Below are 22,926 nucleotides of genomic sequence, written 5' to 3'. Positions count from 1 at the left end.
CGACCTGGTACTAGGTGTATTTAATAAACTGGCCACAGTGTATATTTTACATTTACATTTTAGTCATTTAGCAGACACTCTTATCCAGAGTGACTTACAGTTAGTGAATACATATATATATATTTTTTTTTTATACTGGCCCCCCGTGGGAATCAAACCCACAACCTTGGCGTTGCGAACGCCATGCTCTATCAACTGAGCTACATCCCTGCCGGCCATTCCCTCCCCTACCCTGGACAACGCTGGGCCAATTGTGCGCCGCCCATGAGTCTCCCGGTCACGGCCGGCTGCGACAGAGCCTGGATTCGAACCAGGATCTCTAGTGGCACAGTTAGCACTGCGATGCAGTGCCTTAGACCACTGCGCCACTCAGGAGCTTATATATTACAGCATACCAATTAATATTTGGTGTTTTATATCACTTGCACTTGTAGAGGCCTTAACAAAGGGCTACAGACCAAAAGGACATGGCTAAACACTCAACCATTAAATGTTTGAGACTTGTTGCCACTCATCTGTCCCCTATACACATTACATTTTTAGGGAACTACTACCACATTTCAGTTAAATTGGTACAGCACTCCTTGTAGCTCAGTTGGTAGAGCATGGCGCTTGCAACGCCAGGGTTGTGGGTTCGTTTCCCACGGGGGGCCAGTATGAAAAATGTATGCACTCACTAACTGTAAGTCGCTCTGGATAAGAGCGTCTGCTAAATGACTAAAATGTAAATGTAAAATGTAGTGGGTGCAACAAATATAGCCTCTTACAAGGCACGCCACAAAATATGTCAATAAGCCAGAAAAAACAATACCATGCACCCACTAGTGTTCAAAATGTATTTGGCGCTCCAAAGATACAGTATGGTACTGTATTCTGTGGGGTGGTACTGATTTACAGTAAATTACAGGCAGCACAGTAGCCAGTAAATTACTGTTGATTTACAGGAAAAGGTTTTTAGATTCCAAAATTATGGTATGGTACTGTATTCTGTGTGTACAGCTTTCTCATTAATAGGTGCAACAAATTTTGCAGGTTTTCCTACTTACAAAGCATATAGAGGTCTAGTCATTTTTATCATAGGTACACTTCAACAAAAATCCAGAAAATCACATTGTATGATTTTTAAGTAATTAATTTGCATTTTATTGCATGACATAAGTATTTGATACATCAGTAAAGCAGAACTTAATATTTGGTACAGAAACCTTTGTTTGCAATTACAGAGATCATATGTTTCCTGTAGGTCTTGACCAGGTTTGCACACACTGCAGCAGGGATTTTGGCCCACTCCTCCATACCTTCTCCAGATCTTTCAGGTTTTGGGGCTGTCGCTGGGCAATACGGACTTTCAGCTCCCTCCAAAGATTTTCTATTGGGTTCAGGTCTGGAGACTGGCTAGGCCACTCCAGGAACTTGAGATGCTTCTTACGGAGCCACTCCTTAGTTGCCCTGGCTGTGTGTTTCGGGTCGTTGTCATGCTGGAAGACCCAGCCACGACCCATCTTCAATGCTCTTACTGAGGGAAGGAGGTTGTTGGCCAAGATCTCGTGATACATGGCCCCATCCATCCTCCCCTCAATACGGTGCAGTCGTCCTGTCCCCTTTGCAGAAAAGCATCCCCAAAGAATGATGTTTCCACCTCCATGCTTCACGGTTGGGATGGTGTTATTGGGATGCAACTCAGCATTCTTTGTCCTCCAAACACGACGAGTTGAGTTTTTACCAAAAAGTTATATTTTGGTTTCATCTGACCATATGACATTCTCCCAATCCTCTTCTGGATCATCCAAATGCACTCTAGCAAACTTCAGACGGGCCTGGACATGTACTGGCTTAAGCAGGGGGACACGTCTGGCACTGCAGGATTTGAGTCCCTGGCGGCGTAGTGTGTTACTGATGGTAGGCTTTGTTACTTTGGTCCCAGCTCTCTGTAGGTCATTCACTAGGTCCCCCTGTGTGTTTCTGGGATTTTTGCTCACCGTTCTTGTGATCATTTTGACCCCACGGGTGAGATCTTGCGTGGAGCCCCAGATCGAGGGAGATTATCAGTGGTCTTGTATGTCTTCTATTTCCTAATAATTGCTCCCACAGTTGATTTCTTCAAACCAAGCTGCTTACCTATTGCAGATTCAGTCTTCCCAGCCTGGTGCAGGTCTACAATTTTGTTTCTGGTGTCCTTTGACAGCTCTTTGGTCTTGGCCATAGTGGAGTTTGGAGTGTGACTGTTTGAGGTTGTGGACAGGTGTCTTTTATACTGATAACAAGTTCAAACAGGTGCCATTAATAAAGGTAACGAGTGGAGGACAGAGGAGCCTCTTAAAGAAGAAGTTACAGGTCTGTGAGAGCCAGAAATCTTGCTTGTTTGTAGGTGACCAAATACTTATATTCCACCATAATTTGCAAATAAATTCATAAAAAATCCTACAATGTGATTTTCTGGAGAAAAGAATTCTCAATTTGTCTGTCATAGTTGACGTGTACCTATGATGAAAATTACAGGCCTCTCTCATCTTTTTAAGTGGGAGAACTTGCACAATTGGTGGCTGACTAAATACTTTTTTTCCCCACTATAAATGATCATAACAAAACATATTTGGTAGTGGAATAACATTTGGGGAAATCGGTTCTAGACTATTTTCCTTATCTATTATTATTATTATTATTATTATTATTATTACTTTTATTAAATAGCCTGCCTAAAATATATCACGAGTCTTGTAAAACCAGGTAGAATTGCAGGAAATTAGGTTCAAAACTCCCAGAAATGCATAGGCCCCTCAAATTAAACAAAATCAAGCTGGTGGTATATTTAATATAGGCTATCTCGATAAACAATACTACAAAAGTGAATAAGGGGGCCCTGGGGAAAACGGTTAGGAACCCCTGATCTAGAGTGTAACGCTCTATTGGACAAATGTGTTCCTTCAGCACCCTCCCTCTTCCTCTCTCCTTCTCTACCGCTTTCATGATCGGCCAGTGAAGAGGGCATACCGTGCGAGTAGAAATCAGGCCCAGCGTGGAGGAGGAGGTCGTCCTAATTCTCAGGACATGCTCTTTCAGGTTTAAACAATTAAAACCGCAGAGAGAGAAAATTGACATTCAATAACAGAATCAGCTGCTTTGCATTTGGCAGTAATGGTTTGAGGCTCCATCGGCCGCTACTGAAGTGTATGTTACCTGTATGTCCTGCAGTAGTTCTTGTTTCCTGCGGCGTATGCTCTCCAACTCCTGTTTCTCCTCGGGACTCAGATCGTCAGGCACTGAGACAGGGAGAGGAAGAGAGATAAAGGGAGAGAGAAGTAGAGAGTGAGGATAACAGTGCTCTGGGTCACCATGGCAACGCACAGCCTACATCCATCAAATTACACCCCAAACTCCAAACATGAGTAGCAAATCCATGTGCTATTTCATCAGGGGAGGAGAAGAGAACAGAATGGATTTACATACAAGCTTATGAAGTAATCTCTCTCATGGCAGCTCCTATCAGACCACAGCGGCATAGTTTAGAGGTCAATGTGTGTAACAGGCCCCCCTTTCATAGCACTACTGCCACTGGCTGTGTGGTGGCTACACCTTCAACACTGTAGGCCTCTGCCTGTTTACAGTCCTTACACACACACACACACACACACACACACGCACACACGCACACACAGATACAATTGAGAAATATCCACGAAATGTACAGAACCACAGGTAGGTTATTTAGGCTACTAAACAACAGTTGCAGACTTCTCAAGGTATTCTACAACATAAATTGAAATGACCTGCTAAAGTTCTCAAACGTTCTCAATTTTATCTATTGAAGACTGGTGTGACGTGTCTTTTGTACACGTAGGCCTAGTACTCAACTAAGAGGTGTGTATATTCAGACCCCTTCACTTTTTCCACATTTTGTTAAGTTACACCGTAACTCTAAAATTGATTAAATAAATAAAATCTACACACAATACCCCATAATGCCGAAGCAAAAACTGGTTTTTAGATATTTATGCACATTTATTAAAAAAAAAAAACTAATACCTTATTTACATAAGTATTCAGACCCTTTGCTATGAGACATGAAATTGAGGTCAGGTGCATCCTGTTTCCATTGATCATCCTTGAGATGTTTCTACAACTTGATTGGAGTCCACCTGTGGTAAATTCAATTGATTGGACATGATTTGGAAAGGCACACACCTGTCTATATAAGGTCCCACAGTTGACAGTGCATGTCAGAGCAAAAACCAAGCCATGAGGTCAAAGGAATTGTCCGTAGACACTCAATTAGTATTCGGTAGCATTGCCTTTAAATTGTTTAACTTGGGTCAAACGTTTCGGGTAGCCTTCCACAAGCTTCCCACAATAACCTGGGTGAATTTTGGCCCATTCCTCCTGACAGAGCTGGTGTAACTGAGTCAGGTTTGTAGGCCTCCTTGCTCGCACACACTTTTTCAGTTCTGCCCACAAATGTTCTATTGGATTGAGGTCAGGGCTTTGTGATGGCCACTCCAATACCTTGACTTTGTTGTCCTTAAGCCGTTTTGCCACAACTTTGGAAGTATGCTTGGGGTCATTGTCCATTTGGAAGACCCATTTGCGACCAAGCTTTAACTTTCTGACTGATGTCTTGAGATGTTGCTTCAATATATCCACATAACGTTCTATCTATTTTGTGAAGTGCACCAGTCCCTCCTACAGCAAAGCACCCCCACAGCATGATGCTGCCACCCCCGTGCTTCACGGTTGGGATGGTGTTCTTCGGCTTGCAAGCGTCCCCCTTTTTCCTCCAAACATAACGATGGTCATTATGGCCAAACAGTTATATTTTTGTTTCATCAGACCAGAGGACATTTCTCCAAAAAGTACAATCTTTGTCCCCATGTGCAGTTGCAAACTGTAGTCAGGCTTTTTTATGGCGGTTTTGGAGCAGTGGCTTCTTCCTTGCTGAGCGGCCTTTCAGGTTATGTCGATATAGGACTCATTTTACTGTGGCTATAGATACTTTTGTACCTGTTTCCTCCAGCATCTTCACAAGGTCCTTTGCTGTTGTTCTGGGATTGATTTGTACTTTTGGCACCAGAGTACGTTCATCTCTAGGAGACAGAACGCATCTCCTTCCTGAGCGGTATGACGGCTGCGTGGTCCCATGGTGTTTATACTTGCGTACTATTGTTTGTACAGATGAACGTGGTACCTTCAGGCGTTTGGAAATTGCTCCCAAGGATGAACCAGACAAGGTCTACCATTTTCTTGGCTGATTTCTTTTGATTTTCCCATGATGTCAAGCAAAGAGGCACTGAGTTTGGAGGTAGGCCTTGAATAATAATCTGTCTGTAAACAATTGTTGGAAAAATTACTTGTGCCATGCACAAAGATGTCCTAACCGACATGCCAAAACTATAGTTTGTTAACAAGAAATTTGTGGAGTGGTAGAAAAACGAGTTTTAATGACTCCAACCTAAGTGTATGTAAACTTCCGACTTCAATTGTATCTACAGAAATAAGACAGATTATTTTTATTTTATTTTTAATTTTACTTTTCCCTTGATCTTCTTATTGTTATTATTACTATTATGATCATCATTATAATAATAAGTAATGTCATCATTAGTAGGCTTAGTATAGCAGCTTTGTATAACCACCATCAAGCTGTAGGCCTAAGAGCGCATCCTGTTTAGTCTTAATACCGTAACAATATTTTTTTTTACATTGGATAAAAGCAGAGACACAGAGCTACAAAATGGTATATCATACAGTGCATTTGAGGAACAATGGGAAAGTAATTCTGCTTTGAAAGTTTATAAACTTGTAACCTCACTTTTGAGAAAATGGCCTTTCAATGTTTTGGTACATACTGGAGAGCTCTTCTTTGTCTACACCCATTCAGCATCGCTCACACCCTCTTAAAGCTCCAACAATCTCTCTACGGGTTGATCCGAGCGTTCTGTCCTAACAACAGCAGTCAAGCACCCAAGCTAACTAGGTAACGTTGGCTAGCTTGCTAGCAACTTCCAGACACAAATGAGAGAACAGCTCACTGACCATTTTACTCACCCTAGCAGAGCTGGTTAGGCTGTTTTTATGTTATCCAGAGCATTGGTGACTGCAACTGTGCTGCTTGCAACAATTTACGCTTTTTTGCCAACGTTTACTGACACCGGCCATTTTCAACGGGTGTTGAGCATTCGTAAATTCGTCAGTTATTCTGCGCTCTGGCACACTCAGACGAGAGTGCTCTGAAATCGGAGTAGATAGCCAGAGCGAATTTACCAGCTACGTCTATCAACTGTCATTCTATTGAAATTGATACTTGCATAGTGGAGTTTTTTGTTAAGACATGTAGCTAGCTAAACAATGAACCATAACCCCAACTCATTACGTTACTACCCTGCATGAATCTGCAGGTAGATAACCAACCAGGTTCAATGTTTGCTAGCTAACATTAGGCTATAACTAGCAAAGCAAAAGGCTCTGAGATACGAATAATAAGATCATACATGTAACGTTAGCTAGCGAGCCAGCCAGCTAACAGTAGCTAGCTAGCTAACAGTACACTTTAACTTGAAATGAAAACGACTGTCAAAATTAGAAACGTGTAATATCTGAAAATGTAGATAGCTAGACTATCTTACCCGTATACATCATGGTTGGACGCTTCTCCCTGTCACGGATGCTATGGTTGCCCTTAGTTTGAAGATGTAATCCGGAGACAGGTGTTTTCTCCATCTCCTCAGCTATCATACTCCAATTCCACTGATTTCAAAACTCTGTCCTCCCGAAAGTGGAGAGCAACACTTATGCAGTTCTACTACACGATGTATATATTTTTTTAAGCAGCGTTAGACAGGATTACCTACACATACTGACCAGCCTAATAGACAGAAGCGTGCTATATGGCAGACCAATCCAAACTCATCTCTCGGCATGTCCAGCCCACTCATTATCTCAGCCAATCATGGCTGAGATAATGAGGTTGAGGTATTTTTCTGTGGCTAAACCAACTACGCTTGTAATTTAACAATTTTATACATATTCACAGATAGCATACAAGTTTGTTATTAAGGCACATAAAAGTTCACATATTCCAGAAGGTATATCTGCCAAAAAACGGCTCTACTGTGAAGTAGTGACCCGCGACATATGCCAAGTTTCCTGAAACAAGTCACATATGCTATAGGTCAGGCCCTATTGGTCACATGCGATGCATACGTGTCACGCAAGGGTTGAAGTAATGTTTTTCCTAAACAAATTAGGGATTTCGGTAACATAACTTTTCAGTCAATAATAGCTGTAATTATGTTGCAGTTTCAGCAACATGGACAGCGCGATACACACTATTGATGTTCTGTGGTGGTCGCTGCAACAGGGAGGAGTAAGAGACAACGGGTGCTAGTCACACAGTCACTCGTTGTTTTTTTTAACACAGTGCAGCAAGTTTGAGCCAGGTCCAGCACAATCAAAACAATTGCGGTCGGACTCCCTCTAGTCAATTGTGTGTCTTAATTATTTCATCAAACAGTTTGCTTAAAGCATCAGACAAGCTCAGTGCATATAGTTGATTTGATTAAAACACATAGGATGTGTCTATATATGGAAAAATACACGTTTAAACATTTTGACCACTCGATTGGTTGAAAGAACAGACGACTAGTTTTTTTAATAAAAAAAAATATATAAAAAATTGGGGGGGGGGGGAATGGATCAGCTTAATATTGCAGATAGATTGTATCTTCTATCAATGTAATTGTCTGCATCACTTCCAATCCCCCATGTGTTTTATATATATACTCCCCTTTATTACTTTTCAACCCCGCCATCCTTTCCCTACTTGGAGTAAATTAGTGAACAACAATGCACAGGCCTCTACTTCCGATCTATACTTAGTATCTACACCTTATGGACAGAGTTAATTTTACAATAATTATATTATATATATATATAATTATTATTATTTTTTGCTCCTGAACTTCTTCTACTCTCAACCTCTCCGATCATTTTCATGATGTCCTATTGTTTATTATTTTTGTCGGACAGCCCTAGTACACACATTTTACATTTACGTCATTTAGCAGAGTGACTTACAGTGGTGAGTGCATACATTTATTTTTTTTTGTCTCCATACTGGTCCCCGTGGGAATCGAACCCAAAACCCTGGCGTTGCAAGCGCCATTCTCTACCAACTGAGCCACACACACACACACACACACACACACACACACACACACACACACACACACACACACACACACACACACACACACACACACACACACACACACACACACACGTTCCTACCGGAGTGAGTTTGTCTCTCCCAGTCCTCCCACTGTTCCCAGTCTAACACAGGTCCAGACACAGGTGTCTCCCAGTACACCCTTTATTCTGTCTACGAGTATCCACAGACCCCACTCTCACACACTCTCTAGCCTTGTCTACTGTGCCAGGAGACGTGCAGTTCCAGTAGTAGACAGTTGTCCCAGTCCAGCCCAGAAATACTCCAGTCCAGCTCAGGATAGCTCACTAGTATCAGCGAGTCTCGCAGTTAAGAGTTATGCCCGAGTCCAGTCCAGTTTAAATATAGTCCAGTCCAGTTTAAAAATTAGTCCAGTCCAGATTAAATCTAGTCCAGTTTAAATCTAGTCCAGTCTTAGTCCTTGTCTAATCCATTCTCACAGTAGCAGTACTCTCTCAATAATATAGTCCAGACTTCTCTCCCAGTACAGCAACCCAGTATTAGTTCTTCTTTCCCAGTATAACCCAATTGTATCCCAGTCCAGTCCAGTACTGGCTGTATAACCGACTGTCCCAGTCCCTCTGAGCCTCCTGCCCCAGTCTGGCCCTCCAATCCTGTGGTGCGATACTAAAATAACCAACACGGCCCACCTCTCCCCTCAGCAGCTGGGCAGACTGTCCTTAACTCTTAACCTACCAGGCTTACCATCTGTCTGTCACACCACCACACTACATACTCCTAATCCAACACAGAGACAGAGAGAGACACAGAGAGACACAGACACAGAGAGACAGGAGGATGACAAAGAACAAGGTAAGAGGCTAGCTGCTCCACCCCACCAGAGACAGAGAGCGAGAGCAAGTGTGTGAGTGTGAGCCAGAGGAGTGTTCAGCTCAATCGCTCTAACCTTTTGTTGAAAGACCACTGAAACCCTCCCTCAAGCTCAACTCCTCCCTCTTTCCTGCCAAGCATTAGGCCTATACACAGTCTCCATCCTGTGGACACACACACATAGGCCTAGATATGTGTGTGTGTGTGTGTGTGTGTGTGGTTCTACTCTACACTCATGACTGTCGAATTGTACACCAATATCCTCCAGCTCTGAATATGATCTCTGACTTATAAACAAACCATCATGTAACAAGGGGTCCTCTGTTCCACAAAATCACATGAATGTGAACACACACACAGCTCATATGAACAGTGGGTGAATTATTTCATTATCTACTATTTTTTTATCAGGCAACATGAACAACTTGCCCTCCAAGAGACGCTAAAAAAAACTATTCAGTGGTGGTCGGTGCTGTTTAACATGAGAGAGGATGATTATTTTTTTTATGAGCATGACTGTCATTCATATTCCATTCACCCAGCTCAATGTAACATTGATAGGTTTAGGCTACTACATGATACTTGAATTTTCCCTGTACCCATCATGAGGTTGCTACAACCTAGCTTATGAATTAAAGTTTACAACATAGATAGGTGCACAGGTCGAGAGAATTTTGAGTCATCAAGGTGGAAAGACAGTGACACATTCAATACCGCCTTGCACACTCCTGCCTGCATCGAGCTGATCTAGGGTGTAATCATTAGTCCAACAGTTGCAAATTAATTTATATTGGAGGAATTCAGGTATGTTTATCCCCGTTTCAGAAATGTTTTTCAACAGAATCGGTGGAATGAATACACCCCTGATCATACACAAACACAGTTCACTTTCATAGCAGCATGATCACTTTGCTCATTCTATATATATATATATAATTCCTTCTAGCAACTATCTACGCACTCTCCTCTTCTCACCTTTTCCCTTCGCTTGTGGACTTCAGTGCACAACAAATCAGCAGTCTGTGACCAGCCGGAAAAAAAACACAACCTACACACAACCTACATCGTTGTCACGTCAAAGTCAACATAGCTACTAGAACTAGTGCGTTAGTAAATGCACTACAATCATGCAGTACAGCGTACAGTCAGAAAGACGTTTAGCAGTTACAACGGCGGGCCCTGGTGGCAATACATTAATACAACCAAAAGCTTACCTTAACTTGGAAGAGTTCCAGTATTGGCTAGCCATAGCCAGCTAGCTAACATAGCATCCCTCTCTGTTTGAGCCGGGTATTTTGAGTAGGCTAAACTAGCTATCTGCATTCACTAGCTAAGTGAACGTTTTAAAAAATACAAACAAACCTCTCTCTGAATAAATTAATTTGTTAAAAACTGTTCAACTATTGTCTTTCTCTCTTTGAGTCAACTACTCACCACATTTTATGCACTGCAGTGCTAGCTAGCTGTAGCTTATGCTTTCAGTACTAGATTCATTCTCTGATCCTTTGATTGGGTGGACAACATGTCAGTTCATGCTGCAAGAGCTCTGATAGGATGGAGGACATCCTCCGGAAGTTGTCATAATTACTGTGTAAGTCTATGGAAGGGGGTGAGAACCATGAGCCTCCTAGGTTTTGTATTGAAGTCAATGTACCCAGAAGAGGACAGAAGCTAGCTGTCCTCCGGCTACACCATGGTGCTACCCTACAGAGTGCTGCTGAGGCTACTGTAGACCTTCATTGCAAAACAGCGTCTTTTAATCAATTATTTGGTGACATGTGATATATTTAGTATGTTTTATCTAAAAAGGATAACTTTAATGTTTCACTATTTTTATTTTGCTGAAATTCACTATTTTCACTATTTTGCTGATGGTCCTCCCCTTCCTCCACTGAGCAGTCTCCTATTACTCAATGTGTGCTCTTAGGTTGGACTGCTGTGAGTCCATTAGCTACAGTCTCAGTTTCTGATATAAATCTGCAAAGAACCTATTAAGTCCTGGAAAGACCTGTATAGGCCTATTAGCAGTGTCAAAATGCTAGATATAGTATTAGTATTGATACTGTTATTCAGCCACTAGGGGTCCCCCTCTCCTCACTGCACCACTGAGCTCAACTCCAGTTAGGTGAACTAGACATGCATTGGTGACTAACCTTGCCTGAGACCTGAAGACTTGTGTTAGCGCACTGATCTGCTGATTGCTCATTAAGGTGTTGTGTGCCATGACTGAGAGGTTCCCCAACCACTGGCTAACTGGCACACACACACACAATCATGTGGTTGTGGTGAGCTCCCTGGTCACACACACCCTCTGTGTCTGATACTGAGAAAGATGAGGCCAAAGGGAAAGAGAGAGGGATGAGAGGAGATTCAGATAGAGTGGAGAGAGAGAGAGACTGGGAGAGAGAGATATATAGATAGAGTGGAGAGAGAGAGAGACTGGGAGAGAGAGAGATACAGATAGAGTGGAGAGAGCGAGAGAGAGGAGTGGTCCTCTGTAGCTCAGCTGGTAGAGCACGGCACTTGTAACGCCAAGGTAGTGGGTTCAATCCCCGGGACCACCCATACACAAAAATGTATGCACGCATGACTGTAAGTCGCTTTGGATAAAAGCGTCTGCTAAATGGCATATTATTATTATTATTATTATTATAGATACAGATAGAGTGGAGAGAGAGAGAGGAGAGAGATACAGATAGAGTGGAGAGAGAGATACAGATAGAGTGGAGAGAGAGAGATACAGATAGAGTGGAGAGAGAGAGAGACACAGAGAGAGAGAGAGACACAGAGAGAGAGAGAGAGAGAGAGAGAGAGTGGGTAAGTCTCAATAAGTTTTACTCGACTCCTATCGCCTCTCTCCTCCATCCTCTCCTGCTTTTGAAAAAGGTCAAAGGTAATCGAGGAGAGGGAATGTGGAAACAAGTGCCCTTGTATGAAATGAGACTCTCCTCCACTCGCAGGTCATCAGGCAAATTACGTTTACAGGGGTGGAATCCCAAAATAAATGTGTAAAGTGATAAAAACAAATGTAGCTAGATGTGCAAGACATTTTATAGATAAAAGGAAAAGTATGGTATCATTATTAAATGTTTGCATGCTTTTCTCCTTCGAGAAAACAACAGCCAATTCAATGGGCGTGTGGAGGATTTAAAAAACTTCCGCGCTAGTTGCCGGGAGGATACTCTAGTGCATCCTCTGCTGAAGTAGGCAGGGATTTTTCTGCCATAGAAACCCTTGTAAGCGTTTTTTTTTTTTTTTTCCCAATGTTCGGGATGGAAAAACGCTTTCAGTGTAAACTTAAACCAGATATAATGTATGCAGAAAAGATAACAGACCTTTTTTTTTTTTTTTTATCTTTGAGAACTAACAATCACCAAAATAAAAAAGCTAGACAGTCAAGGGATTTGAAAATTCCCAAAACAATTAATTTAGCAGTATTGATTTTGTTATTAAGTTCGAGCAAAAGAACACAGCATTAGCCATGGCAAAATGCATAGAATTGCAGCTCAACTCAGCTCCATGGCAGAATATGTAGAATCCCTAGAAATTAGCTTGAAAACTGCAACATTTTCTCTCATGGAAAATTGCAGGAAATTGGCAAAAAAAATATGCAAATTGCACACACAAAAAAGAAATACAAGATGGGGGCCTTTAAAATGTTCTCTAAAATTCTCACTGTCTGTCTGTCAATTGGGAAAATTCATATTGATCCAGGCACACATATAGGCCAAAACAAACCACTCACCAGTGGCAATACTGCACACAAATCACACACACTTTGTGACAACTGTTTACCTATACAAATACACATTTGATTGATTAAATTGACACCTACCACCCCACACAACACAACCTTTAAGAGCAGAAGAGCATCCCCACAACATATGTGTACACACACACACACACACACACACACACCTTTAAATGCAGCCTCTGTATATCCTTTTAACTTAATCAATGGACCCTTTCATCATATTTATAGACACACGCATTATGAATTCAGTGTTACACAATGCACACATAGTTGCATGGCCTCAATTCAGTCCGCTCAATAAACCTATTGTTCTAAGGTCGTCTGGAAATTAGCATAAGAAGGAAGCCAGACTATAGACCTGTTGCTCTGAAGGCTGCGTAAATTAACTTTTTAGCCAGTCAACCTGAAAAGGTACAGCTAAAACATTTGACTAACAGCCAACAGAAACAATGTAGCAATAACTTAGATGAAAGAGAAATAGCCTACAAGTATTAACTGTTTATAAAGCTAGGGCCTACATCAAATAGCCTCAGCTAGATAACGTTAGGCTAATTAGGTCGATCGCTACTTACCCACTCCGTCTTCCGACTTCAGAACCATCGTCTAGCCGTTCTGTAAACTACGAATCCTTTCAAAAACTTTACAGATTGCTACTTACGTAGCACCACTTTATTGGAGAGCTCAGATTAGAAATAATTTTGAGGAATTCTTTTTGTCGACTTTCTATCTTCAAATGTAACAGCTGTGAATTGAATCTGAACTGGGGCGTCCCATGCTGTAGAAACGAGGCGTGGTTTAGGAACAGTTACTACTGGGTAGAGAATCAGATGCTTTTCTATATGGAGCGAGAGATAGAAAGAGAGCGAGGTGAGAGTATGCAACGACAGTAGAAAATGATAGACGAGAGAGGAAGAGAAAGAGTAAGAGGGAGAAAAATGGGACAATGGAGGGAGAGGGTTTTTATAGAGCAGCTGGGTGCTTGAATCAGAGCTTCATTCACTAAGTTTGGCCACAGAGAGAGGAAAACAGGATATGCTGCATGCTGAGAGAGGGGAGGAATATAGTCATAGAGAGCATTACAGGATATGCCACTGATATCTGCAGAACCAAGGAGGAAAAGTTTATTAAAATAAGGTATACATCTGTATATATACAGTGCCTTGCAAAAGTATATAGACCCCTTGGATTTCTTCGAATGTTATTGTGTTACGAAGTGGGATTGAAATAGATTTAATTGTAATTTTTTAGATTTAAATTAACTAAAATATAGTTGTTGCATAAGTGTTCAGCCCCTTTGTTTAGGCAAGACTAAAATAGTTCAGGAGTAAAATTTTGCTTAACATATCACATAATAAGTTACTTGGACTCGGTTTGACATGATTTTTTAATGACTAACCCTTCCTCTGTCAAGGTTTGAATTTCAAGCACAGATTCAACTGCAAAGACCAGTGATTGGTAGATGGGCAGTGATTGGTAGATGGGTAACAATAACAATTCAGACATTGAATATCTCTTTAAGCATGGTCAAGTTAATAATTATGTTGTGGATTATATATTAAACCACCCAGACGCATCAAAGATACAGTTGTCCTACTGAACTGAGGTGCAGGACAGGAATGAAACTGCTCCGGGATGTTACCATGATTTGAAAACAGCTACAGAGTTCAATGTCTGTGATGGTAGAAAACTGATGATGGATCAACAACATTGTAGTGAATCCACAATAATGACGTAAATGGCAGAGTGAGAAGAAGAATACAAGTATACAAAATCATTTATATTCATCTTTTAAAAAATATATACTTTTTTCTTCCTCTTTGACATTACAGAGCATTTTGTGTAGATTGTTGACAAAGAATGCCAATTAAATACATTTTAGTCCCACTTTGTAACACAATAAAATGTGAAGAAATCCAAGGGGTCTGAATACAGTGTCTTCGGAAAGTATTCAGACCCCTTGACTTTTTCCACATTTTGTTAAGTTACAGCCTTATTCTAAAATTGATTAAATAAATACAAATCCTCAGCAATCTACACACAATACCCCATAATGACGAAGCGAAAACTGGTTTTTAGATATTTATGGACATTTATTAAAAATAAAAAACTAATACCTTATTTACAGAAGTATTCAGACCCTTTGCTATGAGACACGAAATTGAGGTCAGGTGCATCCTGTTTCCATTGATCATCCTTGAGATGTTTCTACAACTTGATTGGAGTCCACCTGTGGTAAATTCAATTGATTGGACATGATTTGGAAAGGCACACACAAGTATTTGATACACTGCCGATTTTGCAGGTTTTCCTACTTACAAAGCATGTAGAGGTCTGTAATTTTTTATCATAGGTACACTTCAACTGTGAGAGACGGAATCTAAAACAAAAATCCAGAAAATCACATTGTATGATTTTTAACTAATTAATTTGCATTTTATTGCATGACATAAGTATTTGATACATCAGAAAAGCAGAACTTAATATTTGGTACAGAAACCTTTGTTTGCAATTACAGAGATCATACGTTTCCTGTAGGTCTTGACCAGGTTTGCACACACTGCAGCAGGGATTTTGGCCCACTCCTCCATACAGACCTTCTCCAGATCCTTCAGGTTTCAGGGCTGTCGCTGGGCAATACGGACTTTCAGCTCCCTCCAAAGATTTTCTATTGGGTTCAGGTCTGGAGACTGGCTAGGCCACTCCAGGACCTTGAGATGCTTCTTACGGAGCCACTCCTTAGTTGCCCTGGCTGTGTGTTTCGGGTCGTTGTCATGCTGGAAGACCCAGCCACGACCCATCTTCAATGCTCTTACTGAGGGAAGGAGGTTGTTGGCCAAGATCTCGCGATACATGGCCCCATCCATCCTCCCCTCAATACGGTCCAGTCGTCCTGTCCCCTTTGCAGAAAAGCATCCCCAAAGAATGATGTTTCCACCTCCATGCTTCACGGTTGGGATGGTGTTCTTGGGGTTGTACTCATCCTTCTTCTTCCTCCAAACACGGTGAGTGGAGTTTAGACCAAAAAGCTCTATTTTTGTCTCATCAGACCACATGACCTTCTCCCATTCCTCCTCTGGATCATCCAGATGGTCATTGGCAAACTTCAGACGGGCCTGGACATGCGCTGGCTTGAGCAGGGGGACCTTGCGTGCGCTGCAGGATTTTAATCCATGACGGCGTAGTGTGTTACTAATGGTTTTCTTTGAGACTGTGGTCCCAGCTCTCTTCAGGTCATTGACCAGGTCCTGCCGTGTAGTTCTGGGCTGATCCCTCACCTTCCTCATGATCATTGATGCCCCACGAGGTGAGATCTTGCATGGAGCCCCAGACCGAGGGTGATTGACCGTCATCTTGAACTTCTTCCATTTTCTAATAATTGCGCCAACAGTTGTTGCCTTCTCACCAAGCTGCTTGCCTATTGTCCTGTAGCCCATCCCAGCCTTGTGCAGGTCTACAATTTTATCCCTGATGTCCTTACACAGCTCTCTGGTCTTGGCCATTGTGGAGAGGTTGGAGTCTGTTTGATTGAGTGTGTGGACAGTTGTCTTTTATACAGGTAACGAGTTCAAACAGGTGCAGTTAATACAGGTAAAGAGTGGAGAACAGGAGGGCTTCTTAAATAAAAACTAACAGGTATGTGAGAGCCGGAATTCTTACTGGTTGGTAGGTGATCAAATACTTATGTCATGCAATAAAATGCTAATTAATTACTTAAAAATCATACAATGTGATTTTCTGGATTTTTGTTTTAGAATCCGTCTCTCACAGTTGAAGTGTACCTATGATAAAAATTACAGACCTCTACATGCTTTGTAAGTAGGAAAACCTGCAAAATCGGCAGTGTATCAAATACTTGTTCTCCCCACTGTATCTATATAAGGTCCCACAGTTGCCAGTGCATGTCAGAGCAAAAACCAAGCCATGAGGTCAAAGGAATTGTCCATAGAGCTCTGAGACAGGATTGTGTCGAGGCACAGATCTGGGGAAGGGTACCAAAACTTTTCTGCAGCACTCCACCAATCAGGCCTTTATGGTAGAGTGGCCAGACGGAAGCCACTCCTCAGTAAAAGGCACATGACAGCCCGCTTGGAGTTTGCCAAAAGGCACCTAAAGACTCTCAGACCATGTGAAACAAGATTCTCTGGTCTGATGAAACCAAGAACTCTTTGGCCTGAATGCCAAGCGTCACGTCTGGAGAAAACCTGTCACCATCCCTACGGTGAAGCATGGTGGTGGCAGCATCATGCTGTGGGGATGTTTTTCAGCAGCAGGGACTAGGAGACTAGTCAGGATCGAGGGAAAGATTAACAGAGCAAAGTACAGAGAGATCCTTGATGAAAACCTACTCCAGAGCGCTCAGGACCTCAGACTGGGGCGAAGGTTCACCTTCCAACAGGACAGCGACCCTAAGCACACAGCCAAGACAACGCAGGAGTGGCTTCGGGACAAGTCTCTGAATGTCCTTGAGTGGCCCAGCCAGAGCCCGAACTTGAACCTGATCGAACAACTCTGGAGAGATCTGAAAATAGCTGTGCAACAATGCTCCCCATCCAACCTGACAGCGCTTGAGAGGATCTGCAGAGAAGAATGGGATAAACTCCCCAAATACAGGTGTGCCAAGCTTGTAGCGTCATACCCAATAAGACTCGAGGCTGTAATCGTTGCCAAAGGTGCTTCAACAAAGTACTGAGTAAAGGGTCTGAATACTTATGTAAAAATTTCTACGAACCTGTTTTTGCTTTGTCATTATGGGGTATTGTGTGTAGATTGATGAAGGGAAAAAACAATTGAATCAATTTTAGAATAAGGCTGTAACCTAACAAAATGTGGAAAAAGTCAAGGGGTCTGAATACTTTCCGAATGCACTGTATTAATAGATAAGTCTCTGAAAGGAATATATTTAAATAGCAAATCTGACTTTTTGCTTAAGGAGTTTATCAGTAAAATTATTTAAACCATGGTGAATGGTGAATTTACCACAGTGGCAGGAGAGGGCAAACGCTAAGAAAGAGAGAGGACTAAAAACCCCTTCAATGGACATTTTTATTGAGCATGGTTTTAAGTACAGGAATAGGCACTAGATAGAATTACTGTTCTTCAAGCTCACTGTTAAATTCTATTTGGTGAGTTTGTTTTAAAACAGCTACATTTGTCTATGCATAAATGTGGCACACAGTGGAGAATGTCAGGTTCTATGGCTCTGGGTGGAGCAGGCAGAGTGAAGAATAAGCAAATTGTCATTTGAGTTTTAACATGTACACACAAAACAATGATGGTTCTAAATAGTACCAGATAGGGGTTATTTGGCTTGTAACCATAGCAGAACCCTTTTTGGTGCTACTGTATATGGAACCCTTTTTTGAAAGTTCTATATAGAACCATGCTCATAAGGTTCTAAATGGAACCTGTATGGTGCTATAAAGGACTCTTTCCTAAGGTTCTATAAATAACCATTAAAAAGTTTCTATATAGCACCAAAAAAGGGTTCCGCTATGGTCACAACCCATTTTGGGGCTATATATAACTATTTTTTTATGATTCTTTATAGAACCTTTATGGACAATGGTAGATCCTTTTGAAGAACCATACTGGGTTTTTTATTCTGGTCAGCCATATTATATTGTTAATATTCCATAGGTGTTATTATTGTGTTCATTGACAATTTGAATCAGGTGAGCTACCTCTGAAACAGCTGGGGGTCCCCGAGTAGAGAATTGAAAACCACTGTCTGATTTAGTCAACCATTCTCATTTGACATAAGGCCATACCAGAATCTTCCACAGGATAGCTTCACTGGCCATAATCATATATAATGTGTAAAAGCATAACACAACACATTAGATAAGCTGGAATGACACCATCACTCACGGTTGCACAAAAAAAGCTGTGCACAAACCACTCCCCAAAATCAACGAATGAGCCGCCTCCACTTACATTTAAATTATCATTAAAAGAGCAAAGAACCCTTTTGTGAACTGTAAAGAACCATTGAAGACCTCAAAGGGTTCTTTGAGTCATTATGGTTCCACATACACTGAGTGTTCAAAGCATTAAGAACATCTTCCTAATATTGAGTTGAAGAGCTCAAAGAGTTATTTGAGTCATAATGGTTTCACATAGAACCATCACCCTTCCCAAAGAACCCTTGAGGAACCCTAATTTATTTGTGTGTATATGACATTGTATTGTTCAGTCGACCCTTTCTATCAGCTAAGTAATGGCATTAGCTAGCAAGCAAGAACAACAACAATGAAATGATGCGGAATTTAAGCTTTCTTTAACAAACAAAAAACAAATTATGAAATGATCAACCACAACCAGAAGAAAAAGATGAGGACAATATCGGAGATACTGCTACCGATCCATAAAAATATCTACATGTTTCGAGAGGGGTTGGTTCGCGAATTCAAGTGGCTAAGGAGGGACAAAACTAGCAGCACAATGTTCTGTGAGTACTGTCGAAAGTGTGGAGTAATAGCAGCAGGGAATACTTATTTTGCTACTGGGTCTAGCAACCTAAAACACTAGTCTAAAACATAACGTAAGCCATAAGCACATCAAGTGCGGGGACAAGTGCTTCGGGGCAGGGGCTGGAGTAGCTCTCGAAAACTCTAGGTGGCATTCTGCCTTTCCCTACAGTTTTCAGCGGTTAGCTTCGCCCACGACTGGCTCATGTGAACTACAATCCAGACGCTGTGTTTTAACTTTAACGTTTAGAAACGTCAATCATTGCTTGCGATACGGGTTTCGAAACATAAGGCCCTCATCTTTTTCATCAGCGAGAAAGAATCCTTCAAATAAAAAAGATACACATACTGTAGCAGTTTTGCACTGATCCAAACAGCTAAGGGTGCCTCCATCCAATGAAACTATACTTCCGCTACACTTCCCGAGTAGGGTCGCCTCTGTCTTCCGTCTGTTTCCCGTAAACTAGTGCTGTAACATGGAGATATGGCCGTGGGGGAACACTAACCTTAACCCTATAAAAGGTGTGTATCAATTTAACGTGTTAATATTCAACAACAAAACTCCCCCATACAGAAGACGCCTTTGTCCAATGACTCTTATGTGTAATGTAATGGAAATGAGAGTCATGTTCAAGGGCTAAGGCTAGAGCAGCATCAATATGTCTACTACCAGGTAGCCGTATTTGACAGGCAACAGGTGGCAGCCCAAGCTGGTTTAACAGGCGGAGCTAACTGAGCTAGAGATTAAATTTAACACTGACATATGGAAACGAGGTGTCCTGCGCAAACATTATTGGCACCATTGAGGACACTATCTGGGAAAACTTTTACAGATGCACAATTGAGAGCATCCTGTCGGGCTTTATCACCGCCTGGTACGGCAACTGCACCACCCGCAACCGCAGGGCTCTCCAGAGGGTGGTGCGGTCTGCCGAACGCGTTACCGGGGGCAAACTACCCGCCCTCCAGGACACCTACAGCACCCGATGTCACAGGAAGGCCAAAAATATCATCAAGGACATCAACCACCCGAGCCACTGCCTGTTCACCCCACTATCATCCAGAAGGCGAGGTCAGTACAGGTGCATCAAAGCTGGGACAGAGAGAATGAAAAACAGCTTCTATCTCAAGGCCATCAGACTGTTAACTAGCCATCACTAGCACATTAGAGGCTGCTGCTGCCTATTGAAATCACTGGCCACTTAAAGAAATGGAACACTAGTCACTTTAATAATGTTTACATATCTTGCACTACTCATCTCATATGTATATACTGTATTCTATAATATTCTACTGTATCTTAGTCCATATATGTATATATTCATAAATTCCATTCCTTACTTAGATTTGTGTGTATTGGGTATATGTTGTGAAATTGTTAGATATTACTTGTTAGATATTACTGCACTGTCGGAGCTAGAAGCACAAGCATTTCGCTACACCTGCAATAACATCTGCTAAACACGTGTATGTGTCATGCCCTGGCTCTGGGGACACTGTTATGTTGAGCCAGGGTGTGTAATTCTATGTTTGTATTTCTATGTTGGCCTGAGTGACTCCCAATCAGAGGCAACGAGTGTCAGCTGGTTGTCTCTGATTGGGAGCCATATTTAACTGTCTGTCTTTCACTTTGTGTTTGTGGTTTCTTGTTCTTATTTGGTTTGTGTTCAACCGTAGACATCACGTTTTCGTCTGTTGTTTTGATCGTGTGATCATTCTAATAAATATAATGTTCGCATTCAACGCTGCGCCTTGGTCTCTCCCTGACGATCGTGACAGAAGAAACCACCAAAACCGGACCAAGCAGCGTGTCCAGGAGCCATCGCTAGCAGATCTCCGTGGCAACCTCGACTGGGTCAAGCCTAGTGAGGAGCAGAGAGGGTGGACTTGGGAACAGTTGAGGAAGAGCTTCGACTGGGTCAAGCCCATTGAGGAGCTGAATAGCGGGAGTTGGAGACAGAAGAGCGAGAGTTGGGCGAGAACGATAGAGGCCTGGCCCACGGGGAGGAGAGACCCCCAGAAATTTTTTAGGGGGGGGCTCACGACGTCGGGGCAGCAGGAGGCCGCGATAGAGCGGTCCAGCGGGTTGGCAGAGGAGGCCGCCAGGTTACGGGGGCCACTGGTCGAAGAGGGGATGGAAGGTGGAGAGGCACGGCGAGAGGTACTGGGGTGTGTTACCAGTCCGGTCCGGCCCGTTCCAGATCCCGGTGTAGGGCCAGTGGTGTGTGTCCCCAGTACGGTCCGGTCTGTTCCTGCTCCCCGCACCAAGTCAGTGGTGCGCTTCGTCAGCCCGGCTCGGCCCGTTCCTGCTCCCCGCACCAAGTCTGTGGTGCGTTTCGTCAGCCCTGTCCGGCCCGTTCCTGCTCTCCGCACCAAGTCTGTGGTGCGCGTCGCCAGCCCAGTCCGGCCCATTCCTGCTCCCCGCACCAAGTCTGTGGTGCGTTTCGTCAGCCCGGCTCGGCCCATTCCTGCTCCCCGCACCAAGTCTGTGGTGCGTTTCGTCAGCCCGGCTCGGCCCGCTCCTGCTCCCCACACCAAGCCAGTGGTGTGCGTCGTCAGTCCAGCACAGCCCGTGCCTGTTCCCCACACCAAGCCAGTGGTGTGCGTCGTCAGTCCAGCACAGCCCGTGCCTGTTCCCCACACCAAGCCAGTGGTGTGCGTCGTCGGTCCGGCACGGCACGGCCCGTGCCTGTTCCACTGGTGCCTGGTCCGGCACCGGTCAGAGGCGTTACGCCGGAGCTAGAGCAATCCGCTCCATCAGTGTGCAGTCCAGCTCCGGCCAGCGGAGCCAGACCGGACCAGGGGTACTTTGGGGGGTTGGAGAGGGAGTGGGGATCAGGCCCGGAGCCGGATCCGCCGCCAAGGCAGAGTGCCCACCCGGTCCCTCCCCTGTGGTATTTAGTTGGCGCGGTCGGAGTCCGCGCCTTTAGGGGGGGGTACTGTCACGCCCTGGCTCTGGGGACACTGTTATGTTGAGCCAGGGTGTGTAATTCTATGTTTGTATTTCTATGTTGGCCTGAGTGACTCCCAATCAGAGGCAACGAGTGTCAGCTGGTTGTCTCTGATTGGGAGCCATATTTAACTGTCTGTCTTTCACTTTGTGTTTGTGGTTTCTTGTTCTTATTTGGTTTGTGTTCAACCGTAGACATCACGTTTTCGTCTGTTGTTTTGATCGTGTGATCATTCTAATAAATATAATGTTCGCATTCAATGCTGCGCCTTGGTCTCTCCCTGACGATCGTGACAGTATGTGACAAATAACATTTGATTTGACTTGAGTAATGAATAACAGTTTGCAGTTGTACTTTTAAATACATAAAGGTATAAATATGTTTGCTGTTGCACTTTTGAATACAATCAATATTCAGTTTTGTATGTTACATTCTACATTAAGAAAGAATGATAGGACAGTTATTTGTAGTAAAAAATAATAATAATACTTTTCTTGTTCTCCTAAATTTTGTCTGGTGCCCCTTACTTTTTAACATTAGGAGCACCAGTGCTACCAATTAAAAAAGTTCATTTAGAGCCTTGACCCTAGCCCACTGTTAATTGATATACTGTATACTGTGTTAACTAGCCAACACTGTTAGCCCAGCCCTGCTAATGCTAGTTGTTGCGTATATTGTTTATATTGAGTGCTACGTTTAGCCTGC

The 22,926-nt window shown here is 42.8% G+C and overlaps 1 protein-coding gene across 1 annotated transcript in view; it reads right to left on the bottom strand.

Annotated features, from left to right (window-relative positions):
* LOC311134681 (cytohesin-1-like) overlaps positions 1 to 13,440 on the bottom strand; it is a 30,455-nt gene extending 17,015 nt beyond the window's left edge. Inside the window, exons 1-2 of the mRNA XM_084168434.1 lie at positions 13,376 to 13,440; positions 3,178 to 3,260 (exon numbers count right to left, since the gene is read on the bottom strand). Of these exons, the coding sequence (XP_084024560.1) occupies positions 3,178 to 3,260; positions 13,376 to 13,403 (111 nt within the window). The 5' untranslated portion in view covers positions 13,404 to 13,440. The remainder of the gene's footprint in view (positions 1 to 3,177; positions 3,261 to 13,375) is intronic.
* Between the last annotated feature and the right edge of the window lie 9,486 nt (positions 13,441 to 22,926).

The sequence above is a fragment of the Coregonus lavaretus genome (genome assembly GCF_964263955.1).
Source record: "Coregonus lavaretus genome assembly, chromosome: 1".
Classification (NCBI taxonomy): Eukaryota; Metazoa; Chordata; class Actinopteri; order Salmoniformes; family Salmonidae; genus Coregonus; species Coregonus lavaretus.
This window is presented reverse-complemented; position numbering and strand designations above follow the sequence as displayed.